This window comes from Paramisgurnus dabryanus, chromosome 13 (genome assembly GCF_030506205.2).
Source record: "Paramisgurnus dabryanus chromosome 13, PD_genome_1.1, whole genome shotgun sequence".
Classification (NCBI taxonomy): domain Eukaryota; kingdom Metazoa; phylum Chordata; class Actinopteri; order Cypriniformes; family Cobitidae; genus Paramisgurnus; species Paramisgurnus dabryanus.
Window position 1 is genome coordinate 25,868,417 of NC_133349.1, and position 22,195 is coordinate 25,890,611.

Consider the following 22,195-nt stretch of genomic DNA (forward strand, 5'->3'; position numbering starts at 1 on the left):
ATAGGCAGGCTTTCACTGTGAACGTTGTTGTCTCGGTTGTTGACAACCTTGCAAACAAGCTGTCTTGTGTTAAGCTCTTAGTGTTACTGCTAGAAGGTAAACATACTGGCATCATGATGTGTTAAGCAGATAAACACAAACAGCACAAACAAGCAGACATCACACTGATGCATGAGACAACAATCCAAACATAGCAAGCACATGGAGATCGACTAAAAACACCAGGAGGAATTAGTCACATAACGTTTTTGGAAAGATTTTCTTTCACAAAATATTAGGGATGCACCGATACCACTTTTTAAGGATCGAGTATGAGTACCGATATTTTTCCCTGGTACTCGCCGATACCCACACTGTAAAAAATACTTTGCTGCCTAAAATAATTTGTTGAATCAACTTGAATTTACAAGTCATTTCAACTTACTATTATTTATCTTGACTAGAGATGAGTTGTTAGAACTACAGGTGACTTGTTATAACTTATAAAATTAAGTTGACGTTTCTCAACTATATTTTATAAGTTGTGACAACTCATCTCTGTTGACATGACTTGTAAATCTGAGTTGATTTAACAAAAAATTTTAAGGCAGCAAAGTATTTTTTACAGTGCATGCTTTTTCATATATCAATTTTATAAGAACAACACAATGAGACATATCAGCATCTTTATTTTTAACAACTTCAACTCATATTATGAAAAAACAAATCATTTATGTGCTTATCATCACAAATTTTCAAAGCCAAAATTTCACAGTGTCCAATAACCTCCCAAGGGCAAAACCAAGGACGTAATGCATGTAATTTTTTACCTGCCTGTCACAAAGCTGTCAAAGTGCTAAAGAAATTGCAGACAACAGGACAATCAAACTGGTCATAAAGTGTCATAAAGTATGGTATTGGTCTTTGGTATCAGGGTATTTTTATGAGTACGAGTACAAGTACATGAACTTGGTATCGTGCCCGATACCGATACTGGTATCGGTGCATCCCTACAAAATATGCTTTAATGAAATAAAACATCAATGGACAAAATCACATAATGAAAGTCTATCATCTTTAAATAAATGAATGCAATTGTTATGTATCAATAAACAGGTTGTCTTCAGTCAAAACTTGACACATAATGACATGGTATGCAGGTTTCACAGCATTGAGGTGTTAATGTATGGAGATATCTATAGTCTCATGTCTCTCTTCTCTCTGTTTCTAATCATTTGGCACATCTGAAGTTATTTTAACCCTGCAGTGATAAATCTCTGCTACTGAAATGCCAATGAAACCCTTCATTAAAATCCCTATAAACTCATATACCATGGTTGGTTAACCATTGCATAAGCAGCTCATAATGTCATGGGTTTAAAACCAGGGAACACACATATTGATTTAAAAAAACTGTAATGCACTGGAAAATAGTCTGCCAAATGGATCAATGTAAATATAGGAAAAATAAACAGCAAAATGTATTACTTTTTTTTAAGAAATTCTTATCAGGGGGCACGTGACAGGATAGACAACTATGTATTCATCCAGCCAAAAGAGTAGATACACCTCTGCACATAATGCCTTGCCATAGACACAATTTTAGTTTTTATAAACTGAATGACATCAACGGTTATGTCACAAATTCTGTTATAAATAAATACAGTCCGTGGTGTCATTTTAAACAGGCATCACTCCAATAAATACAAATAAGAACATTCTCCTAACATCCAGAGAGCAGAACAGGCAGGATGTCTTCCCAAATGAACCAACTATTCTTATTATACCTAAGAAATGTCAAACTACTGACAACATCTTTTCTTAAGAAAAGACAAAGAAAACAAATGAATAGCTAGCAGCTGAATGCTTGTTTATGGGTGCAATAGAGATGTGAATGATTTCCTTCTCATGACAACAAAGAACAATGACTCTCTCAGTTCTTACATTTTATTGGGCAGGATTGAAGCTCTGCGCTCCAGCAGCTTCAAGCATACGTCTGTCTGTCTCACTCTGTAGTTTATTACTTATTCTTTGATGAAGTGAGATCCTTCATTACTGCTATAACAAAGGATTGTGGTTAAATTATTTGTGCATTGAAATAAGATGAGTTTTGTTTTAAAGACAAGTGGTAAGCAAATACTGTACATTTGATATATGAGATATGACACAAGTAATTGCAGTACTGGCCAAAAGTGATTTTAAACTTTGAACAATACACATATGATGCATGTTGTTTTGGTGTATTGGTCTGCTCAGCCCTAAAAAGAATCTAAGGAGGCTTGACAAAATATTACAAACAACACATCTGCAAAGTTTATAAAGGCATAGCCCAGAACAATGACTATAAAATATTACAACAAAAGAGGATCAAGAAATATTTATAACAAATGTAGTGTGATAAGTTTGTTTGTTAGTGTGAGTGCGCCCATAAAGGGTACATAATATGCCCGTTTTTACAAGATGTGTTTTAAGTCTCAGAATGTGTCGGTGAAGTTTCAGTGTGAAAATCAAAGCGTCAAAAAAAAAATCAAAGTGGATTTTGTTCATTGTAGGGTGGTGGTTGTGTTCACACACTACGAACACACATTTATGTCCAAGCACCTTGTAAAAGTGGATTTTGTATAATAGGTGCCCTTTTAGTAGCGTTGTTCCAATAGTAGAAAAATTCCTGATTAATGAATTTTCCAAAGATTTGGGGCAAACAACATGCTTCAAAAGCACTCATCAATTAATTCATTTTGTTAAAAGTATGCATAAAACTGACAACACGTAATTGGCTCTGTGCCATGCTCTATATAACAAACAGACACTTTGCGAAGGAATTGATGCATTCTATTTACGATATGTACTCCAAAAATATATCCTACATTGGGAATTTTTTACCCCATAAGACTAAACTAAAACTTTAATAGCCTGATCTTCCGTAACATATCTGGCAAAAAAAAAAACAGTTTGATGTATGAACAGCAAAGGTCAGCAATATCCTCCATCCACATTGGAGGATCAGCGATATTTATCATTGCAGGGAGAGAGAGAGAGAGAGAGAGAGAGAGAGAGAGAGAGAGAGACACAGAGACATATGCTGTCTGTCCTGCCTACCTCACAGTATCACAAGTAATGTGCCTTTGTTATGTTGCAGATGCTTATGACAGAAGTGTCTTCTTGAATTGTGTGTGCGTGTGTGTGTGTTTAGGATGAAAATGTGTCACTGAAAATATGCTGCTGTCATTTATATTCACACACATACACAAACAAAGTGAGCATACACACAGCACAATGGGGTCTTGTGACACAAGCGCTGTTAAATATGTTAATAGCAAATGCACAAAAATCACTAAATGCTGCTTATTTTGTCAGATACAATGGGTACAATTGGGGTTTGTATTTGAGTGATGATCATGTACGAGAGGTTGTGCTAGAGAGTAAAAGGGTTATTTAAAACATCTTATAGGTGTTTTATCCGTAATACAACATGCCATTTTGTGCTCTTTTTCCTATTTACAGCAATTTTTGTTATCAATCCACAATTTATTTTTGAAGTGTTTTTGTTGTTGTTGTTGTAGAAGTTGTTGCCAAAAAGACTTGCATGCACTTAGAGGGTTTTGCAGCGAAAGAAGATTTGCTAAATACCAATTAAATGATTTAAGTTACATTTGTAAAAATAAGGCATTTTAATACTGCCTAATAACCTTTTTATTGCTATTAAAGTGAAATTACTGAACCTTAACATAAGAGCCTGATAAAACATCTCAGATGCCCTTCATATTTATATATATATATCGTACAATCTGCATTATATGGTACTATATTGAAACGGTTCTACAAGTTAAAGGAAGTCATGCCATGATACAATGTTAAAAATGCAATACCTTTCTTGTTAGTGTGCCACTGATCTAAAAGGAATTCTGAACGGATACAGATGTTAGAACAAATAACGTCTGACGTTATTAACGCTTGCTTGGGAATCTGGGACAATACTTAATGTTTTCGGTAGGAAATACTGCTCTCTCAGGAGCGAATGAGTCAGCCAAGCAGTAACTGGCAAACTGGATCTCTAGAGCAGATGGCAGTATGAAGTATGGTCAAACATGGTTCCCTTCTTATGAATTCAAAATGTTCAGCAATGAATCACATTTAGCAGATTTTACTGCTTAGAAATCACAGTTTTGAACTCACCTGAAAAACTAATCTAGGCTAAGCAAAAACATATTTAAAATGTTATCATAATAATACATTCACAAGTCCGCATTTACATCTAACACATATAAGGCTGATTGTTATGTTGTGTTTTTTAAACACCTTCATATAGATTGCAAATTAAAACGCAGGTTTGAGATCAACATGCCAAAATGTTTAAGTCTTCTCTTGCATTCATATATATACACCATATTTTCCTACAGCATTATATCTTTGGGTATTCTGTGATGTTTTTCCAGTAAAGTTGGCCTATTTGTTTAATAGATTAGGCTACTTTAAAAAACATACCCAAAGAGATTAGATTTTTTAGTAGGTCAATAAAATGACCTAAATCAGCTGATCAAGACTGCACACATTTCTGTACATAATTGCCTCAACGTGCATAATAACAACTGTATGCAAACTTTCACTGACAGGGCGCAGTGAAGTTTAGTTTTGCTGAGTCAGGGATTTAAGCGGGGTCTGTCCTGATGGGGAGGGCTGGAGCTGGGCTGAATGCTACACACAGTTCTCTATGCTGAAAAATATTATTCACTGTTGTCAAACAAAACTTGGATGCATCTGTGAAGTATTGTTGGCAGTCCTGTAGATTTTCTGCAGGGTGTAAATGCATACATCAGAGTTCGGATCTCAATACAACACAATGTGCTTTATTGCCTTTCTCTCCAAAAGAGTTCAGAAATTCTGGTCTTCCACTGAATTCAAATACTGTACATAAATCCATGCACTTATAATCTAACAGCAGTACTTTTTATATTCAACAACATTTCTGGGAGGTTCTGTAAGAGTTTGCATTGCAACAAAAGTATCAATCTTAGACAATAGACAATTATGCATGAAAGTGTTTATACTCATGTGCAATGCATTACTTTCTTTGATGAACCTACAGTATATTGCAGATTCAGTGAAAGCAGCACATACAGACATGGTAGTAAAAGTTTCTTACCATAACAAACACCCTTTTAATAGACTGAGTGTGTTTTATCTGCTCGTGCACCGCATCTAGCGCCACATCATCTTCATTCCTGTGCGCTCCACATCCAAACACCCCGTTGTTATTCCTGCATGTTATTCCTTTCGCGTAACTGAACCAACGCACACGCGAGATGCACGCAAAGTCACATTGTTCAGTTATTGAGATTTTCCTAAACTTTCTCCAGTTGCAAAACCTCCAAAGTGTGAGAACAAAGGTCTGAACACGTTGCAGGAGGATGGTGGAGGTTTGAGGAGGAATGTGCTATGTAACATGAGAAGAGACTTAAAAAAAAAACATACTGAGCTGATTTATTGTACTGAACTGAGCGCCTGTAATAGAGCTCGTGCCTTATTCTACTAAAGCATGTACTTTGGTAACAGGTTAATGTATTAACACGAGAAAAAGTCAGAACTATTTAAATAAACTAAATTCTGAGAGATGTTTCTGTTGGAAATAACATTATCACCTACGTGTTCAGGTGTCACATTCTTTATCAGTCGTATCAAGGTTTCCTAATACATTAGCAATAATGTCCGAAAGATTATGTTTCACTGTTGATAAAGACTTTATTCATTTTAATCGTTTTGCCGAATCAGCCGAACAATAATTGTATGATTAACTGATATTTTGGCAAAAAAAAAGGCAAAAATGATGGGCAAGTGTTTTAAAGGTTGTGCCGATCTTGTTTTAGATTTTTTTTTAAATAAGTAAATAAATATTTTAAACATCTTAGATATTGCGTTTCACTGTCTGAAAATCATTGAACGCATCTTTGCAGCATATTTTAGGGCTATACTGGCCTCTTCTGGTGAAAAATGTAATTTGTTGCCATCATGTGCTTTATAAAAAAGATAGGGCCTACACCTGTAGGAGGGCCACATTTTTAACATATCTTGTTATAATTTTAAATTACTTTAAAAGTTCAAAAGTTTATAGGGTCACTTGACTAAAATTATCTTTCATGATGTTTTAAACCAGTGGTTCTCAAACTGGGGGCCCGAGAATGTGCCAGGGGTCCCAGTATTAAGACATTTTATAAAATATATTCATTTATCATGAATTCTGTATAATTAAAGCTCAGAAAAATAAGTATACTAATCAATAGCACTATAATGTACACTTACCTAAAGGATTATTAGAAACACCATACTAATACTGTGTTTGCCTTCAGAACTGCCTCAATGCTACATGGCATTGATTCAACAAGGTGCTGAAAGCATTCTTTAGAAATGTTGGCCCATATTGATAGGATAACATCTTGCAGTTGATGGAGATTTGTGGGATGCACATCCAGGGCACGAAGCTCCCATTCCATCACATCCCAATTGAAGAAGAAACCAATTTAAAATAATTCAAGTTATGTGACATGGTGCATTATTCTGCTGGAAGTAGCCATCAGAGGATGGGTACATGGTGGTCATAAAGGGATGGACATGGTCAGAAACAATGCTCAGGTAGGCCGTGGCATTTAAACGGTGCCCAATTGGCACTAAGGGGCCTAAAGTGTGCCAAGAAAACATCCCCCACACCAGTACACCACCACCACCAACCTGCACAGTGGTAAGGCATGATGGATCCATGTTCTTATTCTGTTTACGCCAAATTCTGACTCTACCTTCTGGATGTCTCAACAGAAATCGAGACTCATCAGACCAGGCAACATTTTTCCAGTCTTCAACTGTGCAATTTTGGTGAGCTTGAGCCAATGGTAGCCTCTTTTTCCTATTTGTAGTGGAGCTTAGTGGTACCCGGTGGGGTCTTCTGCTGTTGTGCGTGCTGTGGCTTCACAAATGCTTTGCTGCATACCTCGGTTGTAACGAGTGGTTATTTCAGTCAAAGTTGCTCTTCTTTCATCTTGAATCAGTCGGCCCATTCTCCTCTGACCTCTATAGCATCAACAAGGCATTTTTGCCACAGGACTGCCACATACTGGATGTTTTTCCCTTTTCACACCATTCTTTGTAAACCCTAGAAATGGTCGTGGGTGAAAATCCCAGTAACTGAGCAGATTGTGAAATACTCAGATGGCCTGTCTGGCACCAACAACCATGCCACGCTCAAAATTGCTTAAATCACCTTTCTTTTCCATTCTGACATTCAGTTTGGAGTTCAAGAGATTGTCTTGACCAGGACCACACCCCAAAATTCATTGAAGCAACTGCCATGTGATTGGTTGATTAGATAATTGCATTAATGAGAAATTGACCAGGTGTTCCTAATAATCCTTTAGGTGAGTGTACATTTTACAACGCAGATAAGCAGCCTATAAGTGTAGAAACAAGAAACAAATTTGTTTTAAAAATGTTTTTTTATACATACGTGAACAGAAAAAGTAGCCTATAAGTGTACAGAATTGATGGTAACTCATTTAGCTCACGGTAAGTAACTGGGTAATAAAAGGTCATGAGGATGATTTGTTTTGTCACAAATAATTCCTATAACAAAATTAAGTTGTCTAATTGTTTCATAAGCATATTTATTCTACAATGTAGAAAAAATAAACGAAGTACTTAAACAACATTTGAATGCTGGTGTATATACAGATATATGTTTTTATTAGCAACATCAACAAACATTATCACATCATAAACATGGCCAAACTATGTGTCCACCCTTTCTAACAACATGTTATTTAAGGTTAACAGGTTATTTCAGCTATTACAGTCATGCAGCATGAAAATGCCCTAACACCAGATGTGAGCCGACATCTTTGCCTGAACTTTCTGATGCTATAGCATGTAAGCAAATCTCTTTGGTTTTTTAGTAGTTTTACACAGCTTTTGCATCATAGTGTAGTAGTTTTAAAAAAAAAAAAATTTGGTCATTATTTCCTCACTCTGGGGTCATTCAAATCCCATAAGTCTTATTCTTTGGAAGCAAAACAGAGACATTGTCCACGCTGTTGTCGTTACAATGGCAGTGAATACAGACCCTTTATTCTAAATATGCTTTATGTTTAATGTAAAATAATCATCAGTCGACACTACACTGTCAGTAAACAACCTTAACATTTTTTTTTTCAGTGCAATGACATATTTCATCCAAAGACAATGTGTTCTGAAGAGCACATGCAGAAATACATGAATGAATGATATGCAGATATGAAGGCATGATGCAGTGGAAAGAGACAAACATTAACACACAATCAAAACAATATCATGACCACAATAGATACTTTTTTTATATATAAGATTACTCTATACAACAATTAACTCTGTATTTTTCATTCAGAACCGCAGTACAGGCCAGACTACCTGTACACTTTCTCTTAAAAACAGAAGTTTGCTATTTATTACAGTAATAACATGTCTCTTTCTTCACCAATACACTGAAAAACATTCAGGTATTTTTAAAACCTCAGCAGGGCTGGACCTTCAATTACTTCATGTGTCAAAATTAAAAATCCTTCTCTAGCAGGAACATCTGCAGCGACACGTCAGGATCTCACCTGACTGGAAAAAACCTGCTTAGACAGGACACAAGTCCTCCGGACAAGAACTGAGCAAAGATCAGGCGGAGGTCAGATGACAAACATCAGTAACAGTAGCGTGCCATTGCGATGACGAGGTACGTGAGGGTGATGATGGTCAGAGCGGAGAACGTCAGAAGCAGTCCGGTGAAGAGGACGTTGTTAATGGGAAGCTTGAGGATTTTCCCTTCTGCTGGAATCATGTTGGACAGTGCAAGCATGTAGCCCAGGGACCAGGCTATACTGGTTTTATTCACCTGTGAAACATAACAATGCATATTCATATCTCATTCATCTGATTCTTAATAATAGGATTCATTCTCAAATCTTTGTGATGACTAAATCACTGTAAGATTAAATATTTACATGAGGTATATTGTAATATTTTACAGCAAGTAGAAAGTTTATTTTCTTTTAATTAATTATATTTGTATTATATTATTTTTATTTATTTATTTAATTACACTGTAAAAATGATTTCAGTAAGTTATATCAACATAATGTTATTATGTTTAAGTTAAAAATTAAAGGGGAAATTTCACAAGGCTTTTTTAAGATGTCAAATAAATCTTCGGTGTCCCCAGAGCACATATGTGAAGTTAAGCTCAAAATATTCCAATTTATTATAGGATGTTAAAATTGCCACTTTGTCAGTATGAGCAAAAATGTGCCGTTTTTGTGTGTGTCCTTTAACATGCAAATGAGCTGATCTCTGCACTAAATGGCAGTGCCGTGGTTGGATAGTGCCGGTTAAGGGGTGGTATTATCCCCTTCTGACATCACAGGGGGAGCCAAATTTCAGTGACCTATTTTTTCACATGCAGAGAATGGTTTGCCAAAACTAAGTTACTGGGTTGATCTTTTTCACATTTTTTAGGTTGATAGAAGAACTGGGGACCCAATTATAGCAATTAAACATGGAAAAAGTCAGATTTTCATGATATGTCCCCTTTAATTAAACAATTTAAACAAATAAAAATAAACTTTTCATAAAAAATTTAAATAATGACTGTTTTCTTTTTTTTGGAGAACAAGATGAAAAGCATTTCATGACAGTTTAATAACATGAATCATATGGATAAAAAACCTTTTAAACAAACTGTCAGACACATATTTTTGTCTGAGTTTGATTATATATTTATGTTTACATTTAGGTTTAGTAGACACCAAATTAGTGACTTACAATGTGTCATTGTATTGGTTTTCCTCATTTTTGTAAATGTAAAAAATTTGCTGTAATTATGCAGCTGGTAGCCAGTAACTTACTGTAGAAGATAAAGACTGAAAATGATTCATGTTCATTTAACTTTGAACAAACTGTTGCCATTAAATAACATAAATGTAAAATCTACAGTAAGTTACTGGCAGCTAGTTGCCAGTGATACTGTCCTTTCTACAAAAAAAATTACAGTGGAAAGGTAACATCTAAATCAGCAGCTGGCAATAATAAAAAAGAATCAAAATGTTGGCCGATATATATTGGCCTCTGCAATATATCGGTCTATCACTAGTAAAAATCAGTGAACTTTTTTTTGGGGGGGGGGGGGGGTCTAAAGCTATGCAAACATGTATGTAGGAGATAGTGGGATAGTGTTTTTTGTGTGTTGCTTGCTCGAAACTTACACCTCCAGGAGCTCAGGCTTATTCGGAAAGAATCATTACAGCTAATCTGTCTTTCACAAATCTGTTAAAACTAAAGACTCTTTGAAAATACTGCATGTAATACTAGGTACTCAAGATAAACATGAGGTAAGCAGAAACAGCGCGTGTTATGTGAGTTTTAAATAAATCAGCTGTTAGTTTAAAACCCTAAACATTTGGAATCTGCTGGAAATGCACATTTTCAGATAAACACATAATCTCTTATCAATGACACAAAATGTAATGTACCTCTTTCTGAAAATTTAGAGTTTTCCAGTTGCCAGTGTTGAACTTGTATCCATCTGAAAGGATAGTGTGCACATAGTTTGCTGAGTAGCAGTAGGACTTCAAATGGATGTCTTTGCCCTCAAACTTTTCCTTTACCTAAATGGTAAAAAAGAAAACAAATGAAGTGTACAGTATGTGAAAAGTTCAGATGCAAAACCCTCTAAGTGCTAATGAGCATTTTTATCCTATGTTAAGGTTCAGTATTTTCACTTTAATGGCAATGAAAATGTTTTTAATCAGTAATTGAAATGCCTTATTTTACTGTAAATGTCACTTTAGTCATTTTATTAGTATTTAACACATTTGTCTCTGTCTAGCTGCCCTATAAGTGCATGCAAGCTTTTTTGGCTAAAACTTCCACTTCTAAAAAATGCACATATTTTGCACAAGAAATAATAAACAGTTGCAAATCATTAAAGATGCAAATGATGTCAGAATGTAAAAATGAAGAAACTGAACCACACATTAGGGGGCGCTGATGTATGTGGCTGCCACATATGGGTTATACTGTATTCAGGTTCAGGTAGGCTACTGACAAAGGTTTGATACAAGTTTGATTATGATCCACGGTCATTTTGCCAAAATCATTGACTCATTTTTGACAGAGGTGGCGTTTAGCGGCTTTGCATTTGAGCTATTATACACCCATTATAAATGTATCACAAAACATCATTTCCCTCTATACTAGGGTGACCATAATTGCCGGACTCGTCCTGACATGGATTTTGGGTGCATCCTCTGGAGGTCGCACACGTCATCGAAGTTTAACATTTCAGGTTCTATTTCAGAAAAGGAACCATTCAATTTCAAGGTAAATTCTTAATTTTATAATGTTTTAAATGAAATGTGAGTACCTCGATGACTTATGTGTTATGTATGATCACCCTACTCTATATTATTGTTCAACCAGCGTTCGGTCAGCACTCACAGATTTCCAGTCATTTGTGCAAAGTTGCTTCATGTTTTCATCGAACGTCTCCATACTCTTGGATCCCTTCACATTAAGTGACAAGGCAGTCCAGTAGAACCCAGCATAAGCCTGAACAAAAAATACCTCATCAGATGATTACTTTTTACAAACACTAATAAAACCTTACCAATACTATAAAGCAATAGATCTGGCATACTTTTGCAAAATTAATTATTTAGGTAGACCACATTGCACCTACCATGAAGTCCCCACTGAGTGGTGGTTGATAAACTCCAGCAAACGAACAGTTTTCAGCTCCCTGGCAAGAAGTCAGGTCAAAGATGCCCCTCACCAGTGCTTTACACTGTTCAGCGTTACTCTGCCCATATAAAGTGATTTCTCGCTTTGGGAAATACTTTGCAGTAATTTGGCTCTTTGTACACTCACTGCCAAAAACCTCCTCTGCAAGCATAGTGATGTTGTAGCCAGCAGGGTAACACGGGTTCTTCACATTAGTCCAGTTGCCGGATTCCTGAAAAGAGAGATGTTTGACAGCAGGTGATGCTTATGATCCTGCATGCAGCAGAGTTTTAAAACAATCACTGCTGATTTAAATATAAGGGGAAATAAGGGAATGTTGAAAACGGCATGAAACCGTTAAGAGTTTAATGTGTGGGGTCCGCGCCATCCGCCTGGAGGTTTTTCTCCTCACAATATGGCTGGCAGATTCAGCCAGGTCATGGAGTCAGTGGGAGCTTTAATGATGATCTCTGGTTTAGATGTTACTGTAAATGAGTTTACTGTAATTTGCTGTTTTAGACTAAAGAAAAGAAAAAGGCATCCGGTAAGCATTCACAGGGCAATTTTTGTCATGCACCCACCTAAGAGCAAATCAAGGGAAATTCCTAATCTAATTCATCCCTCCATTTGAACCCTCCATTAAATTACTGATGACAGTGTGGTCTGTAAAAGCATTGACTTGGCTTGTTTGGGCCAATATTAAGGAAAAGTCAAGGGTTTAAATGTATCTCTTAGCTTCCGCAGTAATGGGATTTCTAAGACAGCTTTTATAAGACTTTGTAATCATATAATGATGGTGCCAGATCGAAAACAAATCTGAAAGCACAGACAAACATAATTTCCATGCTGAAACATTATATTATTATCATTAGTAGTATTATGTACCGTACCTTTGAAAGTTTGGCCAAAACTCTCTTCTCAGCTTCGTTTTTTCCATAACAGAGGAAACTATGCGTGTAGACGTTGTAGTCATAGCCATAAAGCGAAACCTTAATGATGTCTTCTCCTTTAGCATCATCAGAAACAGCAAAGGCAATCTGGGTGGAGGCTCCACCCAAGTCCAATGAGCCAACGGTCTTAGATCCGTGAGGATGTACCCAGGCATTCCATAGGTTTTTCTATAACAAAATTATTATAAAAAATGAGTATATTAGACCTTAGACCCTCATATATTGCCACATAGAGTACTGTACTGTAAGATCAGCTCAGTTTCATCTTTTATAAATTGACTGATCTCAAAATATCACTGTGAGGATTGTACGTTTTTGGAAAAGAGAACTGACCTCGAGAAAGTTTCCCATCAGGTAGTTAACCGTGATCCAGCCATACAGACCTTCATCCTGCCCGGACATAATGGAAGCATTTCGGAAGTTGAAAGGAAGATTCTTCAGATATGTCTGCATGTCTTTCAGGATAGTGTTAGACCTGTCTGGATTTCTTTTACTGTGAGGAAAGATACAAAATAGGTACATATTTTTACAGATCACACTGATAATAACATTCTTAGCGCTTTGTCCAGACATACTGCCAATATGCATAAGGGCATATTTTTGTATGTAATGCAAGAGGTTTTAATACTTTCAATTATTCAAAGCTCTCAATGTCACACACTCCCAGAAAAAAAGTTTAAAACTGTACCTTTTTTGTCACTGGGGTGGTACCCTAAGGTTCAACAGGTATTCAAAACATAATACAATGTTGTATCTATTTGGGTGCATTATTGATACCTTAAGGATCTATTGTGTACCTATAAAGGGGTCATATCATGAAAATCTGACTTCTTCTATGTTTAGGTGCTATATTTGTGTCCCCAATGCTTTTATCAACATAGAAAATGTGAAAAAGATCAACCCAGTAACATAGTTTTGGTAAACCAGTCTCTGCAAGCATGTGAAAAAAAATAGGCCACTGAAATTTGGCTTGTGATGTCAAAAGGGGATAATACCACCGCTTAATCTGCACTATCCATCTACGACACTGCCATTTAGTGCAGTGATCAGCTCATTTGGACACACCAAAAATGGCAATTTTAAACATGTTATAATAAATTATCTCTAAGGTATTTTGAGCTAGAACTTCACATACCAAAGATTTATTTGACATCTTAAAAAAGTCTTGTGAAATGTCTGCTTTAATGGTACAGTTAACTGTTTTATAGCCCTAAAATTTAACTAGTACAAACTTGTTCTTTAAAGCAACACTAAAGACTTATTGCTCTTTGCTCCCCCTACAGGTTAGAAGCGTAATTGTCCATTACCACTGTCATAAATACTGCAGCATAGCTGGCTCTGATTGGATTGTAGGTCTGCCGTAAAGCAAGTTTTTGTAGTTTCACTCAAACTACAGGACCCCGACCCAACGGTTGGAAACTTCTTTAGTGCGGTTTTGGCCGATAGAGGGCTGCAAAGCGAATGTGAAAGTGCCGTTCACCCTGTTTCGAGTGGATGAACCACTGAAACTTTTTTGGAAACGTTATTTTAAGGTATAAAAACTCTTTAGTGTTGCTTTAAGGTACACAATAGGCCCTTAGGGTAAAAAATTGTACCCAACAACATTTCAATGTATTGTATACCCATACAGGTACAAAAATGAACCTTTGAGTGTAGCACCCAAGCTTTGTACTTTTTTCTGACAGTGCAGGAAATGGTTGCAGTATGGATTTTTATAAATAATATGTTTGAACAATGATAAGAACAGCAATACAGCATGTAACCATGAGGAATAGAAGGTGCTCTTACTGTAGAAGTCTCATTCCAGCTGTTGCTCCGAGGAACACCGGAGTCTGGCTGTGCTGCTTGGACGGGATTGCCTTGGAGATCTCTGCCATGCAAGAATCAAAACTTTTCCATGTCTTCTTGTCCTGGACCGCATCTGCACGTAGATCTGAAATTCCAGGCCCTAAAAGGACATATCATTAAATTATATACATATACATTTTAGGTTTGATTATAATTTTAAGCCTGATGAATGTGATAAATGTGCTTGGCTAAATATTACATTTTGACAACTGAAGTTGGTTAATAACTAAAACTTAAAAAATTGGTTTAAATGGCCCAACTATCAATTTACAAGATTATGTCAAAATTATGACAATTTAAAATACAAATGAAGAGTTCTGATGCAAAACCCTCTAAGTGTGTCTGACATGTTTTCTTTTATCAGACTTATGTTTAGGTTCAGTAATCTTTAATGGCAATATAAAGGTTTTTAGTTAGTAATGTAAAGGCCTTATTTTACGAGTTGGTTAATTTGAATTAATTCAAACGACCACAATTATAGGTTTTGGTAGGATTTGCATTGACCCCTGTGACGTTGGGTTTATGTGCGGGATAGGGGCAGGGTTAGGGGTTCGTTTCATTGTTGTTTTTTCATGAGAATCGTATAAACTTTGTATGAATTGATACGAATTAGCCAACTTGTAAAATATGTGTGATTTTTTGTGAGATCAGGCTGGTTATTCGCTGCAAAAAACTCTAAATACATGCAAAAATGTCCACTTCAGTCACTCTTCACTGTCCTTTCTAAATAAGACTAAAAAATTAATTCAACGTGTTTATTGTTGCAGCGCAGCATGAAGTCAAACACATATAAGTTACACAGAGATCGTTGTATTCTTTATATAATTGGCTACATGTTTTGTCTATCAATATTTTCCATGAAGTCATTGGCTGATGGAGGAACGAGCGAGCGATTGGTTACATCTCGAAAGGACGTCACGTTTTCGACGGCACTGTTTGGATTATCTATTATACTACCGGACTATTTTAAATACAAACTTTGAAGGCGGGTTAATGTGTTTAACGGAACGTAAATTACCGGAGTGTAATCTCATATACCCTTACATGTTATGATGTAAATAGTCCTCCTCAGATTGTATATTATATTCTATTACCAGACTATACATCTATATTTCACGATTATACGCATTTGTGGACAAAAATGGTCATTGGATGATTCACACATCTGAAACAGACTGAATTAGACTTGTGATCCCCACAAAGGTAAAAAGTCCTGTTTATTTTTGCATGTTGTCACCCGGACTTCTTTCACAAAATACTACATATGATGCTAGAACATCTGTATCTCAAAACGGCTTTACAGGGGGTATGGCTTAGCTAAATGAGATAAAAATGAGCCCAATTGTTTCTCCAGGCAGGAAAAAGTGTTAACTTTTCTTTCTCTATTTTCTCGACTTTCTCTTTTTTAATGTGTTACATTCAAATGGCCACAACTTCTCCAAATCTTATCAGATTTCCATGTGTTACACATCGTTGGAAAGCTTAGAAACTTTCAGAATCTGTGAATAACTAAAAATGCCCCAGATCCGGTTGTGTCACTACTTTCCGTGACTGGTCACATATTCAGAAAACCTCCTTTTAGTGAAAGACTCTGGCACTTTGACGTATGCTCACCACCATTCTTCTTTTGTGCACTTAAAGGACTTTGCTGAAAAACTTCATGCCGTTTAACGGAACAAGGCGGTATTTCCGAATGACCTGAGGCCGGGATTAAGTGGATTTGAAAAGTACAAGTATTTGATTAATGTATGATATTTGCCGAGTATGTATGTTTTCCACAACTGTTTATCTTTTGCATCTGATGTCTTAAGATACAGTCAGGAATGCCAAAATCCCTGAGGTGAAAAAGGTCAGACATGATGTGATGTGTTTACAACAAACCACTTTTCATGTTAAGAATAATTTTATGTTATATAATAATCAGTGTACCATATAAAATAGGCACAACAACAGATTTGTGTTGTATCATATTCGTGGAAAAGTGCCACCAATATCTCTAAATTGTTGGTCATTACTACATAACGACTGCATGGGCTGCCATCCCCTCTTATAACCCACAATTTAAAGCTGATGGATTTGTACCTTCGACCTGACACTTTGTTGTCTGGGTCACAACTCCAGTGTTGTTTTCTTTCTCAGCAGGCCACTCATAGAGATATATAGTAGTCCTGGAGGAGCCTGCATCCAGTACAATACCATACTGTAGAGAATGACGAAAGCAAAGATGGACATTATTAACCCTTCAAAGGCTCATTATAAAGATTTATGGTCTCAAATAGCCATAAAGACATCATTCATATGCGATGGTTGCAAAATACATTGATGAATAGCGATTTGCCCTGGACAAAGTCATTACTGAGTGAAGCACTCAAGAACAGGCTTGTCTGATCGCCTGAAGCTCTTTCGAAAGGAGCTAAATAAAAAATGCATTGTTCCACCGGGAAAATATTCGAGGATTGACTTTAAACGGATCATTGAACGGATCATGTATCTTAAGATTTTAAGAGTGGCTTCCTGAATGAAGATACAGTATTATACTGTATTATACAGAATACAGATCTGAGAAGTTTTTTCACGTTTACCAAAACCGCATTTCCATTCAGTGTTAAAAAATAAAGGAATTGTTTGGCCTCAAAGACATAGGAGTGTGTAAGAAACGTTATGACTGATGAGTCATGCCTTTTATCAACCACATTTTACATGTCATTCATCACTGAACAATGGCCCATATGTCATAACAAAATGTGTCGGCTTGTTTTTAAACACACAGTGTTACATAAGCAAAAAATATGACAACTATAAGGGACAAATTAAGAACAGTACAAAATATCTCTTGTTCATTTATTTTGTAATTGAGAAGCCACAACAGAGTAAAACATGTGCAAAGTGCAAAAAAGTGTCAAATGCAGACATAACCGGTCAGCTGGTTAATAGATTCTCACTTATACTATTGTAAATAAATAAATAAATATATATGTATAAATGATGTCACCTTTAGTCCAGGGGATTGATAGGTCCTCTTATGAGTTTGTACAACTGCTATACTAATGATGACCGCTATACTGGCCAGCAGGAAGAAAGCGGCCAAAGCTACTGCCACTTTTGACATCATCACCTACAAACAAAAACATCAAACATATCAGACTCACTGCAAACTTCAAACCGAGGCATTACAGATCTATCTGGAGCCAGCGTGATGCCATAAAGCAAGAACTTTTGAAGCCTGCCACCTGAACACTGATCTAAAGAACCTGTCATGAATTATCTACAAACGTTTTGTTATTTAAAGCATTTATATGTTCATATGATACATACTTGATACAAAAGCACAGATTAATTTACTCCCTTGCTTATACAGTATGAAAAAAGCAGACATGCACAGGCATATCTGTCAATGTCTGTTACAAACCTAACTTAACCAGTTATATGGAAATTTCATCTTGGAAACATAACACATTTTTTTGCATTTTAATTTATTGACGTTTGTGGTTAGATAAACTATGGTCATTTTAATGTCAGGCTTTTCTGGTTTCTGTGGTCTAATACATATTACATCTCAACACTGGTTTCCCTTTAGCAATAATGAATAGGTACTGTAGAGAACTGAAAGACAATTATGGACTAAATCATGCTTGATACAAATACATCAAAACATAAATAATACAGTAGAGAGCAAACCACTTACCATGACAATAAAATAATTAATCGCTATTAAAATAAAATTGTCAATCAGTTTGACTCAGATTAGTTGCATGCATAAAGAGGTAATATCAAATATACACCACAGATGCATGCACTGTAATGTATTAATGCACTTAAGTTTAAAGGTGTATTGTCTTACCCCTCTACGTGAGGCTGCTGTTAGATGGTCTGAAGACCGAGACTCCTTATGGATCATTCTGTTCAGATACGTGAGGGTGTAAATGTGTGTGGTTGTATGTGCAGGAGTATGTGTGTGTTTGTGTGTGAATAAGCATGCTGAGAAGACAGCATGGGAGGGGCATTGCTATCACTCCCAAAAGAATGAGCTTTCCATTAAATTTTATTAGACGCCCCACCCATACTATTAAGCCCCAATAATCTTATTTTCATGGGCGTTAATGATACCCTTATTAATGACAATGCAAATATCCAAACACTATCTAGCTGATCATTGTAAAAAAAATTCTGTAGAAATTACAGTACTATTGGGTATTACCTTATATTTTACATTTATGTTATTTACTGGCAACAGTTTGTTCAAAGTTAAATGAACATGAAACATTTTCAGTCTTTATCTTTAACAGTTACTGGCAACCAGCTGCATAATTACAGCCATTTTTTACAGTGTATATTTCAGTCAAATTGATGAATGATAAAATTAGCCAATGGCTAAATTCGGTACAATTTATGAAATGAAAACATTTATGTTCAAATTGTACATGGTTCCCTTTTAAAAACATTTTAATAATATTCATGCAGCTTTTTTGCATATTTTGAGTTAAAAATACAAAAATAGTATTAATCTGGATTGTGAATGATTCTCTGGACATCAGTTTATGCGATATTTAATTCAATAATGTCCTCTACACTGTAAAAAAATCGTATTTTTTAAGTTTAATCAACTCAAATTTACAATTAATTTAAACTTACTTAACTAGAGATGAGAATATTTATAGCAACTTTTCACTATAGTCAAAAAGTTCAAATTAATTAAACTTAAAAATATAAGTGCAATGAGGAAATACTTTTTACAGTGTTTGCTATTAAATAACAGTTAAAATATTTATGCATATATACTTGTTTATATGCTATTTCACCAACAACATGTTAAACATTTCACTATATTGGAATATCAAAAATAATTTCACAAATTCACCATCTATTCACTTCACATTAGACGACTTTGAAAGCTTATAATATTGTTTGAAAATGTCTATTTTAATGGGTTATTTTGTTTGCTGTGTCAGCTTGAAATGTTTATGCGTTGTTCTAATGGGGCACTTTACAGCAACCTGAGAATGAAGGAAATAGCTCTGTGGTGACTGGGGATCATGGGGATCACAGACCACATGAGAGACATATACTGACACCAATATTACATCCATTTACGCAACATACGCACACTTTGCATCGTGGTCATACAGGCGGATTAATCCATTGGGGATAAACTGAGCATTATCATATTTCAACATGGAATCCCCTTTGACATGACAATATTACAGTACATTACTGTAAACCAGACTGCAAACCGTCAACAGATTTATTGCTAAAAAGATTAATATACTGTAGATGCACTGTCAGAAAAAATTGTCACAAATGCACCCTAGCTGTCACTGGGGGAGTACTCTTTAAATATAAGGCCTATACACCATTTAGGTACAGATGTGTATACATTTGATACCAATATGCCCCTTTTTGGTACTAATGTGAACTCTTTAGGTACAAAAGTGTACTTTTTGAAAGGGGAACATCCCAGTGACAGCTAGGGACCATGTGTTAAAATTTCTTGCTTAAGCACACTACTTAGCTAAAGCTATGGTAAATTACCATGAAGTGCCACCTTGGCATTGATTTCACTTTTTCAATCACTTAATGAAAGCTAAAAACTCTTTTCTTTAAAAATGTATCTGTGAAAATATAATCTGGATATCTTTAATAGTGATTGAGTAATATCATGTCAAAGATTGAAATCCATGAGTACAATCAAACTTTGATGTTCATCATAATCTCATCATAAGATTATGTGACTTTAGCCTGAATTTCATAGACAGTGTAACAATGGTTCATTCATAAGTCATTTTGAATTGTCTATTCCTGAGATCTTCACTACAGCCCTACAGAAAGCACATGGGCATCCCAGCCATCCCGACGCCTCACAGATCAAGCCCGAGCTGCTGTGTCCTGAGAAGAATGGATCACAAGTCAAGACAATCAAAGTGAATTCGATTGTTCTCATCGTCACTGGGTGGGCTGAATACGTGTATTTTTAGCTGCTGGAAGTGTGATCTGACACTCCATTAGTCAGGTGAAGCCGGAAAGTCAGTCCTTCAGAATTGGATTAGTATAGTGAAGGAAGGGAAAACGGGCATATTAAAGCCTTTCTCACTACGCTGTAACGTGGTTTGCAGTCATTGTATTCATTGCCACATGCACAGATCAGCACCTATAAATACTCTTGCTTGTCAGTGGTGTTTAATATCAATCACGTGATCCTTGGCGTTGATGGAGGACTTACTGCAGTTTATTGTGTTGGGTTTTTTTTATGCAAGAGTAAACTAATTACATTCAGATCCATCACGACTCTTATCATACTGTAGCATTGACTGCTGTTGTTACCTACTTTTATTGGAAATGACTGCGGAGAGCCCACCAGATCATCGTATGTAGCACACAGCAAATAAAAGGCATTTGTTAACATGAAATACATTTTCCATCCATATCAACATGCTTTATTTTTTCTCCCCATGCATGCTGACAAATTTTTTCACAATTTTTTAACCGTCCTCTCATCAGCTTTGTTTGATCATGGTTTATGGAGAGCACATGACTTCCGCTACTGTTAACAATGTCTAATGCGGTGGATATAATAAGTCTTTGAGAGCATAGAGGAGTCCCCTTTATTATATTAATACGTCAATATACCACAAAAAAAAAACCTAACAGCATTTTATTCAATTCAAATAAATTGATACTCAAGCACCACTTGTCATATAGCATCCGCATTAAGATAAGGAACCAATGCAAAGATGAGCGTAAACAGATATGAGCAATTAAAACATTCAGCATTTTATCCCTGTTGTTTTGACATATGATGTGTTTGAAAGAGCTTTTATGTCCATCACTCTGGTGCCAATGTGAAACACTTACAGTAAGTGGTGAATGTTTGTCAATAGCATTAAAATATATGTCCTATTGGAATCAATGACCACCAATCTATCTATCTATCTATCTATCTATCTATCTATCTATCTATCTATCTATCTATCTATCTATCTATCTATCTATCTATCTATCTATCTATCACCTCATTAGGTATGCATGAAATATTATTATGTTTGCATAATTCCTTCTGTTGGTGGATGAGTGGCGCACCAAAAATGCTTTTACAGTGCATTAATGCTTCCTTTAGGCATTCAACATAGAAGTATAATACCTCAATGAGCAGACAATTAGCAGAACAAGTGCTTTCTGGATCTATTTCCTCAATCTCCTTAACAATTCAGTGAGCAACAGAGGAATAAGAGTTTGCTGGGATGCTGTATATTCTGCTAAAGGCATTTACAGTAGATGAGTGCCACACAATATTCCATCATATACAGGAGTCAAGTCAAGTTTATTATGTAGCCCTTTAAAACAACATAAATGCTGACCAAAGTGATGCAAAACAACATATAAAAACATCCTAATACAAAGAAATAATAAAAACATACAAATAAAACAGAGAAAAAATAATAAAATTCCAAATTTTCTATAAGCCTGGGAAACAAATGTGCTAAGAGAAGACTTACCGTATTTTCCGGACTATAATTCGTGAGTTTAGGTCGCATCAGTCAAAAGTGCTTTTTGAAGAGGAAAAATATTAATTAGTCAACTGGACTATATGTTGCATTTATTTAGAAAATTATTACACAAAATCCAAGCCGAATAACAGACAT

At 35.7% G+C, this 22,195-nt stretch overlaps 2 protein-coding genes across 2 annotated transcripts in view; both read right to left on the reverse strand.

Annotated features, from left to right (window-relative positions):
• The window catches only part of gask1a (golgi associated kinase 1A), a 28,710-nt gene extending 23,313 nt beyond the window's left edge, over positions 1-5,397 (reverse strand). Inside the window, exon 1 of the mRNA XM_065246220.2 lies at positions 5,123-5,397. Within this exon, the coding sequence (XP_065102292.2) occupies positions 5,123-5,125 (3 nt within the window). The 5' untranslated portion in view covers positions 5,126-5,397. The remainder of the gene's footprint in view (positions 1-5,122) is intronic.
• A 2,287-nt stretch (positions 5,398-7,684) lies between these two features.
• On the reverse strand, positions 7,685-18,551 carry entpd3 (ectonucleoside triphosphate diphosphohydrolase 3). Its single transcript, XM_065246221.2, has 10 exons — positions 18,400-18,551; positions 17,551-17,673; positions 16,641-16,758; positions 14,499-14,658; positions 13,044-13,203; positions 12,651-12,878; positions 11,720-11,992; positions 11,479-11,589; positions 10,512-10,646; positions 7,685-8,878 (listed from the first exon to the last, which is right to left on the reverse strand). Exons 1-10 carry the CDS (start codon positions 18,454-18,456, stop codon positions 8,687-8,689), a joined length of 1,557 nt encoding a protein of 518 aa, XP_065102293.1. The 5' UTR covers positions 18,457-18,551; the 3' UTR covers positions 7,685-8,686.
• Positions 18,552-22,195: the final 3,644 nt, after the last annotated feature.